This window comes from Haliaeetus albicilla, chromosome 4 (genome assembly GCF_947461875.1).
Source record: "Haliaeetus albicilla chromosome 4, bHalAlb1.1, whole genome shotgun sequence".
In the NCBI taxonomy this organism is placed as follows: Eukaryota; Metazoa; Chordata; class Aves; order Accipitriformes; family Accipitridae; genus Haliaeetus; species Haliaeetus albicilla.
The window spans coordinates 11888949-11911856 of NC_091486.1; the positions used below are offsets into that span (position 1 = coordinate 11888949).

Consider the following 22908-nt stretch of genomic DNA (forward strand, 5'->3'; position numbering starts at 1 on the left):
GGAATGTTTAAATTGGTGGGAATCAGGGGTCAAGTGCAGGCAGGAATTTTGGTGCCTAACTTGTACCGACATTAATGGGAATAAGGGTCCCTGGGGAAGAATTGTGGACTTGGGCCTATATATCATTCCTATAAATGAAACAGGGCTTGCGCTGCACATGTGTAACAGTACGTTATTATTCTTTTCGAAGCAAAGTCTTTCCTTGTACACTTTTCATCATTTCTCAACTGTTTTGTCCTTCCAAGGTTGGTGTGAACAGATTCTGCAGCAGGCTCACGCTGGGCAGAAACCGTTTGCCAGAAAAATAAGCAAAAAAACAGAGTCCAATGATTTATTTCAGATAGTGATTAAATAGGCAAGTGTCAACTGAGATTTGAAAAAGTTGCATGGGGCATTGGGAGGCCCAAACCACACAGATCCAGGGTGAATTCCTTGGAAAGCTGTTTGTACCCCCGGAGCACTCTGCTTGCCTGGGCGCTTGGGACCTGGGCTTTTACTCTGTTCAGTGGGAATTTTGCCAGAGATTTGAGTGGAGCCGAGCCTAGCTGGCTCTACCTGCTGACATATTAAACCGTATTTAATGATGCTTCTCCCACATGCATGCATACAAAGGAAATCTCTTTGGGCTTTCCATTTATGAGAAACCCTCTGCTAAATGCACCCAGTAAATGCTCCTGGCTTTTGTGGCTTTCCCGGAGTACTAATCAAAACGGGTCCAGTTTATTTGAGGCGAGATGTGCAGGAAGAGAGAATATTTCGTAATACACCATGCAAGGGACGGACCTTCAGGCTCTCAAACTCTCCTCCCGCTCCCTCCTCTTTGAGACTTGGCCAGAGTCCCTGGCCGCAAGATGGAGCTGTCTCTTTGCAGTTGCAGGAAAAGCCAAGCAGAAGGCAAAAACCTTTTAATGAGCATATTTTAATTGGGGCTAACCATTAACAGAAGCCACAGGCAGGTTTCCAGTGAGCTGCTAATTTTTAACCCTCTCCTGTGTCACAGCCTTGTGCGTTGCCATGCCCTTCCCTTTGATGGCACACTCCTTAACTCCGGGGATCGGGGCAAATTTTTTGGGGTGGCTCATGGCTGGAGACATCTGTCACCCATTTCAGTTCAGCACGTCAGTAAGCCCCTCATGATAATAGCCTCTCAGGCAGCCAAGTGTCCCCCAGCCTGCTCTTGGAGCTGTAGGAACTCCTAAACTTGCCAGGGTTGGTCTGGCTCCATCACCACTCTTTGAAGGACTCAAGTTTATGCACCTTAGAGGCATGAGGAAAATCTCCCCCGTGTACCTCCCTTGCTTTCCAGCCCAGCAGTTCCAGGCATGGACTTGCACAGAGATTTATTCTGAACCCTGCCTTTTTTCATGTAGGAGAGGGACAAAACTTGGCAAGATGACTTCAGGTGCCGTTTTCTTCTTCCCTGCAGTATTGCAATGCTCCTTCTCAGCAGGTTGGGAGTGGTAGTGTTGCTCTTGAGTAGCAGAGAACAGAGGTTGGCCCTCAGATGGTAAAAATAGATATTTTCAAATCTATTTTTACAGCAGGCAGCAGCAGCATGAACTGCAGCTTTAGCCGGAGGGTAGCACATACTGTATAAGAAAGAATGAAATCAGGATTGTCATTTTTTGGCATGCGATAGTTGCCTATTACTGACAAGGATTTTGTGTGAATTGGAATTCTTTTTGTAGCTTCCACGGAAAAAGCAGGAGACAAACTTTTTCCATTGTTGTGAAAACCCCAGCAGCCAGGTCTGTGGGCTGACTTGTGGTGGGAGGCAGCACGGGGACAGCAAAGCCACATGGTGCCCACGATGCGTGCCTCTGTGCTCCCACTTCCCATCGCGGTGCAGCCAGGAAGACCCGGCAAACAGCACGGTGAGGAACTGGAAAGGAAGAGAAAGTGTTTTCCTAATACCAGAACTGTTTGTAACATGGTGGAGGTCCCCTAAGTTCAAACAAATTTGCCTTTTTTTTTCATATCCCTGATCCTATGCCCCAACTTGACCCTAGCTCCCCCAAAACTTTTCATTACCAAACCACAAATCAGCCCGGCTTGATCATCATCTAGGTTCCAGTTTTGCCCATCTTTTGTTGTATGGAGAGCTGCTTGGACCAAAGGACTGAGGGACGTTCAAGACCTGCCGTGTGCCAGTGGTGCCGGAGGCCAGGCTGCATCTGGATTCCTCTTCCAGCCATCACTGTGACTCCTGGAAATGGGTAATCTTAGCTGTCTTAGCTGGTCTTTCTGGCACACTAGAGAGCTGTGCCTGAGATCCTATGGCTTCTGAACTTACTGCAGATATGGTGGTTGAATGAGTTATATCCGATAACAAGGTTATAATGAGTTATATCCAGACAGACGATGTCTCTTCCAGCTGCAGCTGCTAGTAAGTAGCAACCCTAAACTTCTGCCACAGGGCCTAGAAATGGGAGAAAGTCAGAGATGTCCCAGGATTTCACTGCAGGATCATTAAGGCAGAGGTGGAGTGTCACCCTGAAACAGGCTGTAGCCATGAGCCGGGGCCCTGGGACCGGCATTTTGCTCAGACTGGTGCAGACAGAGGAGTCATCGTTGAAAATCTAGAACCTTGTCAGTGCCATCGCAGATATCTAGATGTGACTCAGATGCTTTTTTCCACCCTTCCTGCCATGAGGAAGATATGACAATGGAAACCTATCTTTAAAACACCTGAAGTATCTCTGATAAAGCATTTTATTTGTTTTGACTGATAATAAAAGAGCCAAAGAACTAACTTACCATTGCATCACTTGCAGATGCATGCCTAGGTCAGATACACTGGGTTTATGTCCTGCTTTGACCATACAGCTTTAAAATGCAAGTGATAAGAAAGCAAGCACAAAGATCAAGCCTTTCCAGCCCGGGGCTTTTCCTCCCTCTGTTTCAGCAGAACTGTGCAATGATACTCATAATCCAAGTTCAAGCACCTAAATACTTGAAGGAAGCTAAGGGACTACGGACTAAGTGATCCTCAAGAACAGTATTTTGTAGACATGAGGGTCAAGAGAGAAAAGACACAGGCAGAGGTGATGGTCGTTCCTGGAGATCAAGAGTGACTTTGTTGCAGGTCGTCCTTTCACAATCCCTAGGAGATAGAGCCCTTCTTTGGGTTCCCATCCCCAAATCATTGCGCTGCCTCAAACTCATCTTCTACTGGTTTGCATGATCCCTTTGTCCTTAATAATCTCGTTAACATATGGGCACTAAAAGTTTTTTTTCTCAGTCCCGTATTCAGCACAAGGGAATCCCAGGAGGAAGATGAAGGGCTTATCCAGTTTCGTACATGGACGCAATCGTCTTTCCGGGCATCTACTGCCACCGCGTCCCTGACTCCAGAAAAGCAGCTGGCACACATTGGTCCAGCACCCTGATCACCAGCAAGCAGGAAGGATTTATATAGACAACACCCTCTCCGGGGACTTCATTTCAGGCCACACGTTACCCTGCTGATGCTTAATTTCTTGGCCCATGGCTGACCTCAGGGACACAAGGCCTCCTGCTCGCACCGGAGCTGAGCTGCCTGCCCGGTGGCGGGTGCACTCCCCACGTTCAACCACCGCAAAGTCCCCCTGTTGAGGTTCCAGCTGCTCGCTTGGTCATTAGCGCAATTACATCCCCTTTTGCTGCTGCATGCGGGGGCAAGAGCGCAGCGCTGGCTTCAAAGGAGGGTGTTAATGCCGTTCTCATTGGGAAGCTGTGGCACTTTCTCCCCTGCAGCTCTGCAGGGTCTTTCCCTGTAGAGCCCTGGGCCCACACCATGGTCTGTGGGTCAGCAGTGGTCTACTGGGCTGAGATAGACGGTCTGTGAATTTGCAGGACCTTCACAAGGTTTGGCTTGAAAAATGCAATGATGAGGGTACATGACAGACAGCAGATGTTGAGCGCTGACAGCAGCCCACGGCTCAAAAACATGTGTAGTAGGAGCTCCTGACCTCCCTTCTCTCAGGGGTTTCTCCTGGGGGCTGCGGGGCAAGGTCAGCCTGGGCACGGCGGGCACCGGGTGCTTGAGACGATGCTGCAGGCACCCACGGAAAGCAAGGGCAGGCACGCGACCTCGGCTGAGCCCGGCTAAATATAACCGGTAACTGGTGAGCTCCTACGCCTTGCCTGGCTCCGGTCTCGCTGCAGTACGTTCCTTCTGAAAGTCAGCCCCCTTTTCCTCAAATCCTCTTCTCCGCTACTTGAGATGCCACAGTTGAGTCTCACAAGGTGGTTTTCTTCCCTCCAAGTAGCTTCTTCCTCCCATGACTCTGCTTTTCCTTTCTCCCTCTTGCTCATTCACCACTTGCTCCTGTGCATCTGCTCCTTTGCCCCAGTGCTCCGTGGGTGGCATGGCAGGACACAGGGACAAGGGAGGAGGGATGAGAGATGAGGGACGAGGGTTGAGGATGTCCCTGCTCCTACGACCAGGGTGATTAAAGCTCTCACACACAGGTCTATTTATGTACGTTTGTACATGTGGTTGTGTCTCGGGGTACTTGGGCATGGTCAGAAGATCTGAGAAGGGACTTCTAGGTCTGCATGAGGCTTCTCTGGGCATTAAGGCTCATATCAGGTACTTTATCTCCTGCAAACACAGGATCTGCATTTCATTTTCTTTCTTTTCACAGAAATATTAAAAATACACCACAGAGGAACAACCCGCTTTGAAGTCCCTGCACACCACGTCTTGCATTTCCAGGTCAGTCACGACATGGCCGGTATTAATTTTATTATTAATAAAGGGTGATGGCATGCACTTTATCACTGATGCTGATGCTGTCCCTTTCCCCACGCACAGCCGACGGCTCGAGGGCAGCTTGTAGGTCACAGCCTGGCCCACGCACCACCTTTCTACCGCAGCAGCAGTTTCGGTGAGGCATTTAGTAGTATTTTTGCACTGCTTGCAAAACACGCCAGGAGTTACTGTGATTTAGCAGCACCGGGACAGTTAAAATGTTGCAACTTTTGCGGGTATTTCCTAAGGTAACAGTGACTTTAAACCCAAACTTGGTGTCTCCTAGGGGCATGGGGAGGCTGAAGAAATCAGCGAGGTTTATGAAAGCAGCGCTGGAAATCAGTGCAAATAAGGGGAAATTTTGGCAGGTGGCACTACAGTTAATCACTTCTTTCTGAGAACAGCAATGCAACGTATTGGTCTGAGGGCATGTGTTTTAAGCAAGATCTAATGGTGAGATCTAGTAGACATTATGCTGAAGCGGCATGAAGGTCTGCAGGCCACGGGTAGTTAACTGTTCCTATAAATTGCCTTTAAAATCAGTGGTCAGCTCTACAGTTGATTTATGATTTCTTTTAAAACCAGAAGAAAACGGAAAGCTCCCCAGCAACCCAAACGCCACCAGCAATCTGCCGTTTCCTTTCGATCTGAAGTGTTGATGTCCCATCGCACCAGGGACAGGCGGTGGTTGTGCGGACAGTGCCAAAAAGCCGGCAGGCAGGGCAGCGCTGCCCGGATGCCCTTGCTCAGAGAGCCCTTTAACAGATGGCTGCAGTTTGTTTGCACAGAGAAAATCCCTGAAGCAGGAAAAAGCCACGTAAGAGCGGCCACTGACCCGCGGGGAATGGGGCGCAAGCCCCGCCGTGAGCCGGGAGAGGAGGGCACGCCATTATTCGCGTGCCTGTGGGTCCATAGGCACGCGTGTGCCCGCTGTGCACGTCTGCCTGTAGGTACGTATGGGCGCGTGTGTCTGTGAAAGATGCACACGTGTGCGCGCGTCGGTGTGCGGGTACACGCGTGCACGTACGCGTGTGCAGGCGGGCGTACGCACGTACGAAATGTGCATGCATGTGCGCAGGCATGCACGGGCGGGCGTGCACGTACGCGCGTGTGCGTGCGTGTGCGAATGTGGGCGTGCGTGGGGGTGTGTGTGGGGGGGGTGTGTGTGTGTCTCCCCGTGCCCACGCATCCCCGCGTGTGCGTGGGCCCGGCCGTGCCCGCTCCGCGCCCGCGGGGGACGGGCTTACCCCTCCCTGCGCGGCGGGGCGGGGAGGTGGCAGCGCACCCCTGGGGAGCGGGACAGACACACAGACACGCGCGCCCGTCCCGTCCCGTCCCGGGCCCGCCGCCCCCGGGGCAGCTCCCGGCGCCGCCCCCGCCTCCTCCTCCTCCTCCTCCTCCTCCTCCCGCCGCCGCCGCCGCCGCCGCGGCTGCACAAAAGGCGGCGGGGAGGGCCCGGCCGGGAAGGGCTGCCCCGGCCGCCCCGGCCGCCCGCACCATGCCCCGCCGAGGGGGGCTGCCGGCCCCCGCCGCCGCCCGCCGGCCCCCCCCGCTCCTCCTCCTCCGCCTCCTCCTCCTGGCCGCCCCGCTGCAGCCCGGCAGAGGTAAGGGCCGCTCCGCTCCGCTCCCCGCCGCTCCGGGCCCTGCGAAAGCCGCCCCGGAAGGCGGATTAGCCCCCAAACCCGCTTCGGTGCACTTTTGGTACGGTTTTTTGTTTTTTTTTTTTCCCCCTCCCCGGCCCTTTCCGGCTGCCTCAGCCCCGCTCCCATCTCCCCACCGCTGCCTTTTGCGTGCGCGCCCGTTCCCCCTCCAGCCCCGGTGCCGGCGGGACGCCGCTCGCTGCCCGCCCCCGGCCCGGGGGGGGCGGCCGGTGCCGGCGCTTCTCAGCGCTTCCCCCCTACCCCCGTCCGGCCCCGGTGGGGACCCGCACCCCGGGTCCCCCCCGCCCGCCGTGGCCCCGGTGGGGACCCGCGCTCCAGCAGCGCTGTGGGGCACGGACCGCATCCCTGGGCTCCGCGCTGCGGGGTTTTACGCCTTCGCCTTAAAAAGCCTGGAACAGCTATACATGCAACTCTCTCTATATACACACTTTAATGGAACCAGCTATAACCGCTTCTATTCAGGGAAAAGCACTTCCCTGGGATGTTTGTCTGAGCTGTGTGTATTAATTGATTGGACGAGGAACAGCAGCGTGAAGCCACGAGCGTTCGCTCTGCCCCCTCACCTTATATCATTACCCCACTCTTACCTTTTATCGTTTCCCCCACGAATGCGTTGCGTCCAGAGAGCAGCGCTTGGCCCCAGTGGGGATGCTCGCACGGCTCCTGGACACGCTCGGAGACCGCGGCGCAGTTTGTGGCTCTGCTCCAGTAGTACTGGAAACGGGGTTTCTCTCCTCTCTGAGCACTCGGGGAAACTTTTTTGTACGAAGGGAGCCCGCAAAATGCCCAAGTCCACCGTTACTCTCAGTGCCTAATGTTTTAATGAGCGATCTTAACAAGAGGCTCATCTTGCGGAGTGCTGTGGCACGCAACTGCAAAAACTCGGAAAAGACTTTCTTAGCTTTTATTTATTTATTTATTTAGTGGGTCTGATCCTTAGAATTGATGGTTCTGTAGTGCAGCAGACCATCTCGGGGACGAGGCTGTTAGAATGCTTATTGCAAGCATAAATAAAATTATCTTTTTTCACACTTAGCTGTGCAAAGAATGAAGCATATCCCTTTTTTTTTTTTTTTTTTTTTTTTTTCCCCAAGCAAGCCAGTACATTCGTCTCCGTTTGAGGAGCTGCCCAAACTAGGATTTCTTGCAGAACAGGTTTAGAATGAGGTCTGATTGCCTGGAGCATCTTTATGAGTAAATTTGTTGAGAACCTTTCATGAGAGTTTCCTATCTTGCTCTGCATCAGTAGTTTAATGTATTAAAATCTCAGCTGTCTAGTGGGATGCGCTGTCTTTGTCTGCTTTTTTGGGCTCTCCTGCGGTTCAGCCCAAGGGAAGGATGTCATCTGGAGATGTTGTTCGTGCCTGCTGGACGCTGCTCTGCAAAATGAAATAGGGTGCAGGGCTTAGGACTCAGCGGCATTAGTTTGAAGGACCGTATGTGGGGTGTGGAGCTCAGCAGTCCAGGGGGGGTGGATTATTTTCCTCTGGAGTAAACCCGACTAAATCCTGGATGGAATTTTCCCCATTGTAAGAAGTTTAGTTGATGTTCAGGAGTGGTTTCATTAAACATATCAGAATCAAGGAGCAGACTGAGTTTCTTCCAGTCTTACTGGGTGACTCGCCCCAGCATCTGGAAGGATCTGGACTGGCATGAGCATCTTCAGGTCCTTCCTTTGCCTGATTCAGGAAAGACTGCACTGAATCAAGCACAGCAAAGACTTGCATCTGGAAAATCCTGCGTGTTTTTACTCCAACTCAAAAAGCTCGGGTTTCAGTCCAAAATCAGAGGGCTTCATGAAGCTCTGTTTTCACAACAATGCTGGAAACGCTTTGGTGTTGCTCCAAAGTGGAAAGAAAAGCATACTTGGAAACTTCAAAAGCTGCCACCAGGAGGAATGTCACCCCGTGGCTGGCCACAGGAGCGTGGGCTGCTTTGGTCATGGCACCCGGTGGAAGGACGAGACATTGGTTTTCCTTCAGATATTGCCGTTACTAAGTAAACTCCCCAAAATCCAGCAGTCAGGAATGGAGGTAAATATTATCCTGCTTCCATGCAGATGGGCAAGTGAAGCCATGGGAGAGCTGGGGCTGGGTAGCCAGGGTACGAACTCAAGTGTTTGCTTTATAAAGCCCATTATTTTTGCTGTTACCCTGTGCATTGCTGCCAGAGCAGCAGTTCTAGAGGAGAGGCTTTGGACTCTTTTGTAGGGTTTGGAAACAAAAGTGTTAATCTCTGTGCAAATTATAACTCAGTCAAACAAGCTACATTTTACTTTATAGAACCTATTTATGTTCTGAGCTCTTGCTATGTCCAGGAGCTGGACTATAACTTCAGAATGCGAACAAGGAATGAAACGCCTGGGTGTGTGGTAACAGCCAGCAAAAAAACCCCACAAAACCCTGAGAAGGCTCTTGTTTGGTATGAATGAGCCCAAGCAGCCTGTCTGAATGAGACCCATAGAGAAAGTCCAGGGCTTTGCACTCCCGGGTTAGAGTTAACCACCTTGTGGGCAGCAGAGACCCATCAATGCAGGGCTCTGACACGGTCATGCCTCGGTGATGACTGAGAATTACTGACAGGACCTACTTATCCTCTTTTTGCTTTTAGCCTAGGGCATGCTAAGTTTTCCTCCAGCTGTCCAGTTTGATTCACAGCTTCCTGCGCTCACAGACTGGCCCTGTATGGGAGCGACCCAGGCAGCCACCGCTTTTCATTTTTTCAGTGCAATATTCACATGGGGTACAGCAAAAAATCCCTTTTCCAAAGCTCTTGGGGCAGAAAGTTCTTGGGACAGGAGAAAACTCAGTGTGGCTCTTCAGCAGCCATCAGCAAGGCTGCTCAGTCTGCAGATTATACCCAGCAGCAGCGTGGTGCAATGGTATCTGCAGATGCATCTGGCTGAAAATAGAGGTCTGACAATGCTTTTATTGACATTTGGGTTGGAAAAAATAGCAGACTCGGAGTTCGAGCCTGAGGCATTTCATTTGCAGCGTGCAGCCTCTGTGCTGAATCCTCGGTTGGAGATTTGTTTAATCGGTTATTGACAGTAGAAGTTAATAGCCGCACCCGGGGGAGCTGGGGCATTGGCGGTATCGAAGGGCACATTCATAGCCACAGGCATGCTTAAACAAGCTGCTGCATTCAAAGCTGATACCGTTGATGTTTGCTTCGGCTTAACTTGCGTGGTTCCATTTCTTTTTTTTTAAAGCCCGAAGCCCAAATCGTGGATTTTGCAAGTGAAACTGGCTCGGTACCCCTTGTGCTGCTGGACACCAGCAATCCAGGAGCGGAGAGCATCACCGCTGCCCTGGTTGCTGCTGCCTCGGTGGGCGCAGAGCCCCCGCCGGCGTCGTGGGCAGGGAGAGCCCTCGGCCGTGGCCTGGTGTCTTCCACCACACCCAGCCTTGGACGTGCCCCAGTGCAAACACGCTGCCCAGTTTAACCTGGATATCCTGTGGAAATGACTCTCGTAATAAATTACAAGTAATTTACTGTTACAGGAGTCCTCTATGGAAATCACCTGTGCGGAAGGGGGAGATGAGTGTCTTCCAAGGCTGCCTTAAGATGAAAATTTTGGGGAAGGTCCCCCCATATATTCAGCTGGAAAAATTGAGATGATGTGCCTAATGTGACTTTAAAAGTCGGCATCTCGGGAGGTTTCGGACAGCCACATTTGTATTTCAGGCTGGTCAAACAGCTATTGCCTTCTGTCCACAGTGATGGAAGCATTTCATTAGGAAGATGAATAGCTGAACTCTTTGATTAACCAGATCCATTAAAAAAGAGGGAAGGAAATCACCAGGGTCATATTTTAGAGGTTCTCAGCACCCCAACACAAGTTTCTGTCCTTTTCATTTTTCTTGGAGAAGGAAAAGAAAACAAGACCTCCTTACAGGTGAAGAGAGATTTACACCTTCTCCTGTCTTTTCAGCTCCTGAGAGATTCTTTGCTCTTGTTTGAACTTACAGTATGTTTAGCATTAAGAATATCTCAGAAAACCCCTGAACACTGTTTTGGAGTGCCGTAACCGTTCAGCCCATCCTGCTCTCTGTTGTTCTCTCTTGCTGAAGGTCTCAATCTGTGCACCAGTGGAAGCGCCACATCCTGCGAAGAGTGTCTCCTCATCCATCCCAAGTGTGCCTGGTGCTCCAAGGAGGTAGGTGGGCAGACCTCGGTTGTCTTGCATGCTTTTTGTAATGCAGGAAGGGAGCTATTCCCCCACCTCGCCTGTTCCTGACACTGTCCCATGCCAGAAGGGGTGGGTGAGGGCAGCAGGTGCTTCATGCCGAGCGTATGTTGCATGTATGTGACTCCTCGGCTCTTTGACGCTGTAGGATACAAGTCTCTGACCCCTCTGGCCCCCGCGCATCCTCAACAGAGCAGCACTGTTCCTTCAGTCCTTCTGTCCCTTCAATTACCTTCTTGTTTTCGGTGGGTGCTGGGTCCTTGCGTGTGCTCTGTGTTGCAGGGACCCTTGCTTGAAAGCTCTCTCCCTAAAAAGCCCCAAGCCCCTGGCTGGTGTCCTGCTACGTGTTCCTTGTTGCGTGGCCTGGCATGGCATGGGCTTTTTGTCTGTAACAAAGATAATTCTCCTTTCTGAATCTATTGTGTCATTTGGGGGGGTGACCCATGCTTCTGGCATCCGCGCCATGCCGTGGCGATGAGTTACACAGCTTAACTGTGTGCTTTGGGGTGAAAATGCATCCTTGTGTTGGTGCTGAAACTGCTCACCCATAATTTAATGGGGCCTCCTTGGTTTGTGAGAAATTGCAGATGTCTTTCCCTGCTTCCTAAGGACTGCTCATGAGTTTAGGCATATATATATATATATCTCTCTCTTATCTTATCACATAGACTTATGTTTTCTAGAGAACAAGGTGTGTGAAAGACCCGATAATGTCTGATGCATAGATAGCTGTTGTCTGCTTAGTACCTGTGTCCGTCTTAAGTGTTTAAGAGAGAAATATGGATGCTTACAGGTGCAGGGAAAGACTGCCTACTTGCAGGCACAGCTGCTGTGCCAGGAACCAGCTTTGGGCTGTGAGAAACCCCAGAGCAGTGGATAATCTTGAATCTCTCTATGGGCACAGCCAGGAGTGATGCTTACCTGTTCCCTGCTGACCCTTTTTCCTCTAGTGTGGCCGTCCCGGTCCTGTTTTGGGGGAGGCAAGCTGTGGGGTTGAGCACATACTTCACCTTCTGGCCATAGGTGATGATGCTGAGCTGAGGATGCAGGCGCTGCCCACACCTCCCTCTGCTGCTCCCGTCCCTCCTCCTGCCGGCCCTGCCTCAGGGCAGAGGATGAGGATGGAGATGGGCATGGGGTGAGGGGGGCTCCCGAGCCCCGCAGTTTGGCTGGGCCTCAGGAGGTACCCCAGCCTCTGGCTCTCCAGCTCTATTTTACTGGATTTTCACTTACTTGTAAGCGCAGCTGCAGCTCTCCAAGGAAAACCTCCTAACGCTGCTAACACCATGCTACCTGACAGCGTAATAGCTTTCATGGTTTTTTTTCCAGCAAGGCGAATGGTGTGCAGAAGGGAAAGGGTAAAGCAATAGATCCTGCTTTTGAGACATCTTGTAAACAGCTGTAAGAGCTCCTCTTCCAGCCAGCTAATCTGCGGTGGTGAGATTGGATCCAGGAATGCTGGCTATTAAGCTATGGGTACCCAACAGCTTGCTTTTTTTTTGTTTGTTTTGTTTTGGTTTTCTTCTTGGCATCAAAAGACAGCTTTTTGCAAATTCTGCCAGTGGAAATGTTTATCTGGTGGTCGCTGTGACCACTAATTGTATGGCAGACCATGGGACTGGCAGCCTGACTCTTATCTTACAAACAGGAGAGCTACCAAAAAAAAAAAAATACTCTTAAATGGAGTGGAAGGGCCAAGAAGGAAGATGGGTGTTTACAGGGAAGTGCTGTAATACTTCCTGACCTTTAGCCTGCAGCAGCTATTTAAAACTACATTTCAAGGTGTTTTGTGCCAAGAGCTACGTGTTTAAAAGCTGCTGTCCCCTTTTACATGCTGCATGCTAAAACTTAGTGAGTTCTTATTCTAATTCTGTATTATTTTTTTTTATATATAATTTTCTGTTTGAAACTCTAATTATTTCTCTTTAACTGAGATCATCAGGTGAGGTAATGGGATTGCGAAAGATATCTAGAGGTTTTCGACCTCAAAAGTTTTAAAGTAATATTATAACCTCTTAATATCTGCTTTTCTTTTGCATAGTCATTTCACCACCTTATTTCCCTTCCCTCTGCCGCAGCCTAGTCAGGTATGCTTATTAAATTGCTTTTAGTCTGTTTTCCGTAGCTATTTCCATTAGCTGTCATTTGCTATGTATGTTGCCTGGGAGCGTGCATGCCAGTCAAATTCTATAGCTCTGCTGCTGTTTAAGTATCAGGGCCAAGATATTGGAGAGGTTTCCAGAGATGCTTATTATGTTGTTAGAAACACGATTAGCTGATTAATGTGTATTTTCTGCTCCCTTTGAATTTACTTAACAGGTTTGGGAGCAAATCGGGCAATCTGTTGTCATCTTTGTAGGCAACAGTTAATAATTTTGTCAGGAAGTATATATAGTAGAAGTCTGTAAGTATATATAATGCTACATATAATTCTATATATTATAGTATGTGTATATGTATCATATATACAGGAAGTGTAGAGATGTCTATAATATATATATAATATATATACACAAAATATATATTATTATATCTTCCTGTATATATATATGTACACCTTCTCATATATAATATTCCTCCTTTTGGGGAATAACATCACTAGACGGTGCCATCATACCTGGTTATTCTTTGTCCCCCTGGGTGCCCGGCAGTGCCGATGCTGTGAGGGACCCCTTGGCTGTGCGAGAGGCGCAGTTTGAGCAGGAAAGCCACGCTGTTTCCCAGAGACGGTCACGCTTCATGCAACCTCCTGCAGTGTTGCATCCTCCTCCATCACCCTTCGCACTCCTGCATCCAGGCTCCGTGTGACCGCAGAGGAGCAGAAAGTCTTGAGCGCTCATGGACTGCAACTAGGGGTTAGGAGTGTGCGAAAGCAATTCTGGAGCCCTATCCCGATGGGTTTTCCAAGTGGGATAAGGTTCCTTGTATTTACATTGCCTTGAATTGTGAGGGTAAGAGCATGCATGTAGATAAAGGCTTACAGCAGAGTAGTCAAGATGCTATAAATTTATGACTACCACTTCCTAACCTGTTAGTACAGGGTGCATCATGTCCCCTCAGCTTGAATGAGCCTCTGTTCACTTCTGCCTGTGTTTGGCATCTCTGCTCCCACCCAAGAGGGTGATGATGGATGAGTTGATGATAGCAGCTTCTGGTATCCGGCAGCCCCGCAGCCCCCAGGGGCCGCTGAGCTAACCACAAGTCTTTGGGCTGTTGGAAATTTGGAAGCAGCCATAGATTCTGTTGGCTCGTGGAAGAATACCTTGAAAAACAGGACTTAAATGAGGTGATCTGTTTAAATGGCACTTAAAAGAGGAGGTATGAATGTGTGGCCTTAACGGTTGCCTGAGCATGCCTTGAAACAGGGCTGTCTGGGGGAAATATGTGACTCTTGGGTGATGGAGCCTGCTGCAGCCTTTCCATCCATGCTGGAATCTGAGGAGATTCCTCAGCTCCTCCTGCAAGCTCCAGAAGAAGCTGGAAATGACTAGAAGTTGCTGACACGCTGCTGGTGGAATACTCTGGCTGGAAACTGCACAGTGGCCCGTGGCATTGCTGTGATCTCTGTGGCAGCCTGTTTTTTGTGGGTGGGAAAGGAGGATGCTCGCTGATTTTTTTGCAGTGGCGTCAGGTTGCCCAGGCTCAGCAGGCCTTGCTGGGCTTGCTGGGGAGAGCAGGGAGCTCTGGAAGTGGCTTCAGTACTGTCCTCTGAGCTGTCAGGTGGGCAGTGATAGGCAGGTGGGGTTTGTGTTCATGATAAACCTACCTGGAGTGATTGCAGGGGGGATGCTCTTCAAAAGAGTGTACCGGGGGGGTGTGGGGGGGTGGAAATTATGTCATTGCATTGCTGTCATCTTCTGTTTGCTGCTTTGGGGAGCAGCGTGCCAATGTGCAGAGGCTCCTGTTGTTTGTTAGGTGTGTGTACACTGTGTTCATCTGTACATTACCTATGTGGATGCATTTATGTGTGTACATGCAAAATAGAGATGCACATTAATTACATTAATTAAACTGAAATTTCCTTTTTGATTAATTGAACTGAAATTTCCCCAATGGCACCCTCTGTTTTCCAGCAGGTTGCTCGTACCCCATCCTCTCCCATCTCCCATCGTACCCCATCCTCTCCCATCTCCCATCCTATCCCATCCAGAGATGTACCCCATCTCAGGAATGTGCGCCTGGAGGATGAGGAACCAAAATCAAAGGATGTTCCTAGAGGGAAAATGTCAATTTTTTAAAAATGGAGAAAACAAGCATATTTCAGACTGAATTAATGCAGAACTGGGCTGATTAAAGTGAAAAAATGGTAGGGACGTGTCTAGTCAGGAGTTAGGTATAGTCAGTTAGATACAGTCAATGCTATTCTCCATTTTTATAGCATGAACCAAGCAATTTGTCTTAAGACTGTCAAACTGATGATCATGTAATTGTCACATTGTTGTTTCCATTCACTCCGTCCGCTTGTGTGCACTTGCTTTTGTGAGCTTGTTAGCACGGAGGCCGGACCGCAAAGTGCCCAGTGGGCTGCAAGCCCCCAGTGTTGCTGACAAGGACTAGGTGGGATCTTCCCGAACCGATGCTTCTCTGCGGCACGAAGCAATGCTTGGGGGGGGTTCTTGCTTGCCGTGGGGTACCTGCTGCATTTCTCGCTGAAGCAGGCATACGGGCAGATGGTCGGCAGGTATTTGGGTGCACCAAATTGCTTAACTAACTGTGAGGTGTCCTCTGCTCGGGGGGAATTAGGGTTTGAAGCGGTGTGCCACATTGAGCTGGTGTGGGGCTGCCTTTTGGCATGGTTGTTTGTGAATTATTTGGACCTGCGCAATACCCTTTACTCCTCAAAGCTGCTCACCCTTTTTTCCTTTCATTTGACCTCCAGGAGCCTTGATTTTTCTCTGTCGCGGAAAACTTTGTGCTTTAGTTGGATGGTACCTGGTAGCCACAGTTTTGGCTTTGGGTTTTGACCTACGGGTGCACATGAGGGGTGTTTGTTTGTAGGGTGCTGCGGCGATTGCTGGGGCTTTCCCGAGGCCACCGTCACTCCCCTGCTCGGTGTCACCCTGCCTGGGTTAGAAACGCAAGCAGAAGTAGGGGTCAGTCCTGCCCCCCTGGGTGCTGAGCTGCACCCCCTCTCCTGGGGTCTTTGCACCCCTGAGCGGGGGGTATTTTCTTCCACCCCGGGTAACGTGGCTTTCCATCGAACAAGAAAAGGGCTGGATTTGACTGGAGCTGCAGCTTAGCGATTGCTGCCCTGTGGCAAGTGCTCTGGGCCCATTTTAGAAGAAAATTTAAGAGAAAATAGCTGGGTCGAGCGAGGGGGACCTTCTCGCTGCCGTGCAAATGGACAGGCTTGCACGCACATGGGTGCCGTGCCCCAAAAAGGGTCCCGGCAGGTCCCACAAGGGTACGCTCCTCACCCCATGTGCCGGTGCTGCCTCATCCTCAGCGTGTGGATGCTGCTCTCCTGTACACCCCTTGGTGGGACGATGAACGTCGGTATGAACAGTGCCATAGCCAGAGCTGTCTCTCGTGCTGTTGGGAGCTCGACTGCTGAAGAGTAGCAGCTGGTGGAGGAAGCCACCATCCTCCTCTCCCCGGGCTGCCCGCCCCTCCTGGCTCTTGTTCTGCTACCGCAGCCCCAGCCAGAAAATTAAGCCCTAATTCAAAGCCCTTTGAAGTCGAGTCTTTCCGTTCACATCAAGAGGCTTTGGAGCAGACCCCAGGGAAGATTGGAAATGCCTGATAAAGGCTGCAGTTGCACGAGCAGCCCTAAGTATTGTCCTGCTTGGATGCTTCTCTCCAGTGTTAATTCCTGGAGAATAACTAAAGGTTCCCGGCTGCACTCCTGGTGCTGTTTGTGGTGCTTTTTGCACAACCAGAGTGTCCTTTCTAATAGGTGGCAGCAGAAATGAGCTGGCAGAGGTGCTCACCTGGAGCCGTGGTCCAGGTACTGGGAGAGCAGGAGAGCATCTCCCCATGGGTGCCCTGCTGCTGGGTAGACTGACCCAGGAGAGTGCCTGGAGCCCGACGGCTTTCCACTGACTTCAGGTCAAACCACATCCGAGAGAAACTTTTCTCCAAGGCTGCCCTAAACGTGCCGCTCTGAAAGGCTGGGCATTGTTTTTGGTTTCGTGGGGGATTCTGATTTTTATTTTGTCATGCTGGTGATGATTTAAATAGTCCCAGTCCTCCTTTCTGGGAGTTCATCTGTTTACACGACATGTTCCAAGAAATTCATGTTCGTATCCATCCAATGTGCTGTCTTCTTGGCTGGACCCCACCGCTGGATGCTGGAATGCAAATCTTGCATTTTTCAAATAGCATTGGGACCTCGTAGTGAGAAAATGCACCAGAGAGCCTCTGTCTATGTCCCAGGGCCCTGCATCCGAGGCTGTCCTCAGGGGCCCCAGAGCACCTCGTGGGGTGCAAAAGTGAGATCTGTCAGATGACGTCTCCCTCCTCGATGTCTCCTCTGTCCTCTGCCCTCTGCCATGCTGGAGCTTCAGCAAAAAGTGAGGTTTATTCAGCCCTGCACTGGTTTTTGGCTGCACAGCTGAAGGAGGGGCTGGTGTGGCTGGGAGCATCTTTGCATTATTTCATGTCATTTTAGTCCATCAGCCCTGGAGCAGAAGACGGTTGTCTCTATTGTTATAGTGTAGAAATAAGTAGGAACCGACTGTTGAAAATCCAGTAAGTTTTGGACATGTGACTTGCTCCCTTTGGCGCTTTGGGGAAAAAAAAAATAAAAAGGCATTTTAACAAATGGGCTTTTTGCAAACGGCTGCATTGTGCGGCCGGCTGTTCCCGAGTGCCGCCCCGCACAAGGCTGCATTGTGCACCACGCGTGGGGCTCGCGGCGAGGGCTGGAGCTCTGGGGACAGGCGCTGGGAGATTCCCTGCCGTGGCAGCCCAAACTCTGGGAGCAAGCCGCTGCATGTGCCTCGCTGCCTGCGGGCACAGGCTCTCCCACCTCCCTTATTCTCCAGCAAAGCCGCCCAGGACAGTGTGCCCATGTCAAACCGCTCTGGCTGTGCTCTGCCTCAGGGACAGCTTGCTGGGTCTTTTTTTTTTTCCCATGTGATGGTGTTTTGCCAACGCCTGCAGTGCAGAGGTGTGAGGTGGGGGGGACATGCGGTGCTTGTGTGGGGATGTGTGGTGTCTCGCCCCAGGGAAGAGGGTGCAGGTCCCTGGAGCCACCCAGCCTCAGTCTCCAGCTTCACGTCTTGACTTGGCTCTCCGGGTTGGTGGATTTGCCCTGCTTCCCTCGGTGCGACCGCCTTGTCCTCTTTTCTCTCTTTCACAAAGCTCCTTCGAGGCAATGCCTGTGCAAAAAATAACGGCTTCTCACCTTTTCCCCTTGAAGAGATGGCAACCGGCTGCCCAGGCAGCAAACCAAACATTTTGCCTTGCTTTCACGTGGCCCAAGACAGGGCTGGGAGCAAGTGCTGCTGCTGTGGCTGGGGTGAAACCCCAGGCTAAGCTTTCTGCTGCTGTGGTCTGTGAGCAAATTCAATTTTCAAATCCTTGCAGAATTTCTTTTTTGGTAGATCCCTTTGAAAGGCTCAAGGCTCAGTGCAGGCTGCTTTTGAGTACGGCCACCACAAATGACACCAGCTTCTCCTTGTCATCTCCTATTTGCTACAGATACCAGCACGTCAAAACAAAGCCCCTGCTGTGGGATTGATGTTTCTCCCTCCCCTTCCCCTTTGTCCGTTCTTCACCCCCCAGGAGTTCAGCAGCACAAAATCCATCACGTCGCGGTGCGACTTCCTGCAGAACCTGATTGCGAACGGTTGTGCCGGAGCCATCGAAAACCCCAGCAGCAGCAGCAGCGTGGTGCAGAACATCCCTCTGAGCAGCAAGGGCTCCGGCCAGACCCACCTGGACGTCACGCAGATCACGCCTCAGAAGGTCGCCTTGAATCTTCGTCCTGGTGAGTCCCCAGCGGCTGTGAGCCGTATGCTGGGGGGGGGTTGTGGGTGAGAAAGGGTGCCTGGGATGTGCCGAGAGCGTGTTGTAGCTCGTGACCTTGTAGCCCCCCAAAGCAGGTGGCTGCCGGCCCCTTCCACAGCCCGTGAGCTTCAGTGGTGCATCGCAAACAGGTTTGGGGCTGAGGCAAACAGGTTTGGGGCTGAGGCGTATGTCCCTGCTGTTACGCAAAGTCAATCAAAGCCCACCCACGGCTGTTATCAGTACTAGTCTTAACCCTTGCATGTGTTTAAAAGGAACCTGCTCAGCTTACAAACGTAACCACTGGATGGAAGGAGTTAAAATAACTTTGGATCCTCCACCAAGCTGACAGTGCTGAACTCTAAACTGAGACAGCTCCTTCTATGAATTGGAAACAAACCCGCCTATCTGTTTTCTGTCGGTATGCAAAAGAGCCATGGGATCAAGGCAGAAGATGGAGGTTTGAACTTGTGACTCAGGCCTTGGACTGTAGCCAGGTCCCTGTTTCATTCCCCTGAGCCATCACTTTTCTTCAATCTCTTCCTTTTAATTAAAAATTAGAAGGGAATGGCTGGACTGAGCCATGTGAGCATGCTTGTTATCAAAAGTTTTTGCATGGTGGGGGCAGGCTTTAATGTGGGTTCAGAATTCTTGCAAAAATCTGGCAGCCAATATTTCTGAAGGGGGGAAAAAAAAGCTCTTTATTGCAAAGTTAAGAAGCAAATATAAAAGCTCAATTCATTCTAAGCAATTGGTGTGGGTTTCTAAGGCTTACAGTTTTGTGACAGCTCTCATGAGCATACAGAAAAATGAAATATGATGTTTTGCCCAAGAAAAACAGGATTTTGAGCTGGTGCTCACGCTACCAGTGGTCTCCCAGAGCCTGCCAGTTGCTGCAGGATTTTTTGTTTTAATTCTATGGGTTGGATAGTCATCATGTCTCTTCATTAACTCTTCCTCAGCAGTATGACTGCTGCCATCAGTCAGACCCTCAAATGTAAAGAAATTTTGCTTCAAAGCCTTAAAAGCAGATCCTTGAGGGTAGTCACCACTGGATGTATGGCTAGATGCATGGCTTCTGCAACTGAATGTTACTGATGAAACAGGTTTGCTCCCGTAAAAAAGCAGGGAGTCGTTATTACTTCTGTTTCTTGAGGCAATTCCTGGCAGAAAGGGCTGGCTCAGCTTCCACATCTCACCTCCTGCAGACCCTCCTTCACATGCCGTGCCCGGTGCTCAGCACATTCCCCATCCCCAGTCCCCGGCGGTTCTGCCCAGCCGGAGGCACGGACGCCCACCTCTCCGGTCTGTGGCAGGGCGCGGGGGTCCATCTCCCTGCGGATTCCTGGGGGCCGTGCTGTCGGATGCTTTGGGCTGCACAGGGCTGGTGTGTTGTTCCTGCCAGCCCTCGCAGGGGACCACACTCGTGGCCATCTTCAGTTCTCCTGGGATGGCAGAGAAGCCCTCTGGGTCCAGGCTGAGCTGCAGGAATCACCCCGAGGGCCGCTGCAGCCATTCCCATTCCCACGCTGAGCCGGCTGGCTCCCCTCCCTGTGCTCCTCTTGCAGAGCATCGGAGTCCTTGCAGGAGGAGGGACGTACCTAGATGTTTGTAATAGTATCTCCCATTTTTGCTCTCTTTTTGATGTTGGACAGCACTCCGTTTTAGGGCTGATGACTTCCTAAACCCTTGTATTAGCATCCCCAGTTTAAATTATCCATTAATCCTTTAGCTTGGGAATGAGTTTCACGCTGTGAACCCAAGACAAAAAGGAGACAATGTTGATTTAATTTTGGGCATGAAGGGTGTACTATTTCAAAGATGAACTCACACGGCGGTCTGTGGCAATGGTGATCTTTTATTCTTAGACCACTAAGCAGAAGCAGAAGGGAGTGAATTGTCAATTGTTCGCTGTTCCCACCCAGGCAGTTTGATCTAATCGTCCTGTGGCAGAAGTCACATCCCCAAATCTCTGTGCCCACAGCTAATTTCCAAAGGCCTTAAATTGATGTCCTTACAGGGTAGCTTTCAGATCGAGCATTTAGCTTTTATAATATTGCTTTTTAATCTTGGGTGCAGCTATAAAGCAGTGTGTCCTGGTTAAATGAAAAATATGAATAGTGTAAAAGGAATTTAAAAAGATGAATAGATGCAAGTTGAGTTGCCCATCAAGCTGTAAGTCTCACCAAGCAGAAAAAAGAGCTTTTCTTGGATACACGTCATTGTCGAGTTTGTGTTCTTAAATTGGCCAAAAGCAGTTTTTCCAGTTTCTGCATTGCCTCTGTGTGACAGTATCCAAGAAACATTTCCGAATTCAGTTTTGAGTTTAAAACTTTTCAGTAAAAGCCCTAAGGAGAGGATAGTGGTGGCGGTACATGGGGAAGGGGGGGGGTGGATCATCCCTAGAAGTGTGCACAGAGAATAATAAATTCTTTTGCACTTACATCTACATACATTAGTGATGTTTTCTCTGAGATAATTGATTTGTGCAGTTAGGAATGAAAGAAGAATCAGGACCAGGATTCTGTTATTTTTGGTGCTTCTGAGGGCTAAATTTGTAACTATTAAGAGAAGAAGGTTTGATCAGAGCATCTCAAATACCCTTTCTGGCACAGGAATTCCCATCTTAGGACCTGCTGAGGAAGAACAGTGTTTTGGAAATGGGAATGTTGGGAAATGCATCATCTTTTTCTGAACGACTTGGGTATTCCAGTGGGAAAAATATGTAGGAATGAAAAAAATAGGCATGGGAACAAACTTTCCCAGAGTTAAACACATTCTTGCAGCACTGAATTAAGAGTCAAGCTTGCAATCATGGTTTGCTACCGCACAGTCAATTCTAACAGGTTTTGCCCTATATAAATTATGTTCTTCTTTGTTCCCCTGCAAAATGCGTGCCACGTACAGCGTTAGACCCACCAGATTTGGTTGAGCCGCCTCAATAGATTTGCTTACTGTAGGGCCAGTGCTGAGTTGCATCTTGCTGCATACCACATCTCAGCACTGTGCCGGGAAAGTCCTGCTCCTGCTGGAAAAGAGAGCTGGTGAGATTAAGGAGGAATATTTATGGCAAGTTTCCTGCTTCCTACAGCTGATACCTGGGCAATACCTACGTGTGCATGTTTGCGCATGGTGCCTCTTGCAGCCCTGCCTTTGCCAGGTGGGGTTGTAGCAGACTGCAGGGGGGAGCAATTACCTTTAAGAAAAGAAGCCCTGGCTTGGAAGCAACCCTTGATGTAAATGTGCAGGGAAATCATCAAATAGAGGGAAGGTCTTGGTTTAGGAGCTGTAGCTGACTCCTCTGATACTCCAGCACTGAGCTGGCTGAGATGCAGAGAGAAGCGGGGGAGCAAAGAGCAGACGCGGATCTAAACCCTTCACAGCTTTGTTTGCAAAAGAGGCAGGCTCTGACCTTAATGCACGTCCCCCCTGGGTGCTGGGACCCCGGCTCCTTCGCCGAAGGGGTGGGTGCTGCTGGGCCAAAGCAGCTGCTGCAGAGGGCTGGGAGAGGGCGTCCGCTCGCTCCCCGCAGATGGGGACAGCTGTAGAAATCACTGCAAAGTGGATTCTGGCGCCAGGGAGGGTGTTTGGCCCTGTGTGGGGCTCAGCACAGCGTGACCCCAGGTGTCACACAGGGCTCCTGCCTGCCGGGCTGTGAAGCCCCTCATGCCATGTCTTGCCAGTGCAGCAGTTTTGGGATGCTGCTGTGCTGCATGTTGTTGGGCTGGAAGTAAGTGGGAGCAGCTGTGCCGCTGCGCACAATGAGGAGAACAATAAAACGGTTAGAGAAGTGTTTTCACAATACTAAAAAATGTGTGTTTCATTTCTGGGGAAGAAGAGGGGAAGCTATGAGTGTTTTGCAGAACCTGCTGGTGTCCAAAGTTCAGCCTCAGCCATGAAGAGCTGGGAGAGGTGGGCAGGAGGGAGAGCTTGGTCTTGAAAGGATCCGAGTCCCTGGGTCTGAGACCCCACTGAGCTAGAAAATGGGCCAAGGAGGCAGCTGCGGACGTGGGATCTCCAAACCAGCCTGGGGTTTGAGGGTGCTGGAGTCTGGGGTTTCCATTTAAACCCCTCTCTCAGCAAAGCATAAGGCAAACATTTGCCACCTCCTCTCTGGCTCCACCGAGGTCCATCTGGTGTGAAGTTGAGTTCACTTTGAAGCCACTTCACCTTTTTTGAGGCGTGGGCAGTGCTGGCAGTGGCCTCCCCTCCTGGCACCCCTTCTAGAAGGTGTCTCTGGTGAAAGCTGTTTGGCAAAGGGGAAGGTCGGGGAAAGGCTTTTCTCTGCTCTTCTTTGCATTTGCACAGCCTGTGACTCAGCACTGTCAGCTCCTTCCCTTGTGTTCATCACTTCAGGAAGCTTCGTCCCTGCC

At 50.5% G+C, this 22908-nt stretch overlaps 1 protein-coding gene across 1 annotated transcript in view; it reads left to right on the top strand.

The window, feature by feature from the left end:
• The first annotated feature begins 6129 nt into the window (after positions 1-6129).
• Positions 6130-22908, top strand: part of ITGB5 (integrin subunit beta 5) — a 64185-nt gene continuing 47406 nt past the window's right edge. The window contains exons 1-3 of the mRNA XM_069780927.1: positions 6130-6339; positions 10470-10555; positions 18314-18518. Of these exons, the coding sequence (XP_069637028.1) occupies positions 6234-6339; positions 10470-10555; positions 18314-18518 (397 nt within the window). The 5' untranslated portion in view covers positions 6130-6233. The remainder of the gene's footprint in view (positions 6340-10469; positions 10556-18313; positions 18519-22908) is intronic.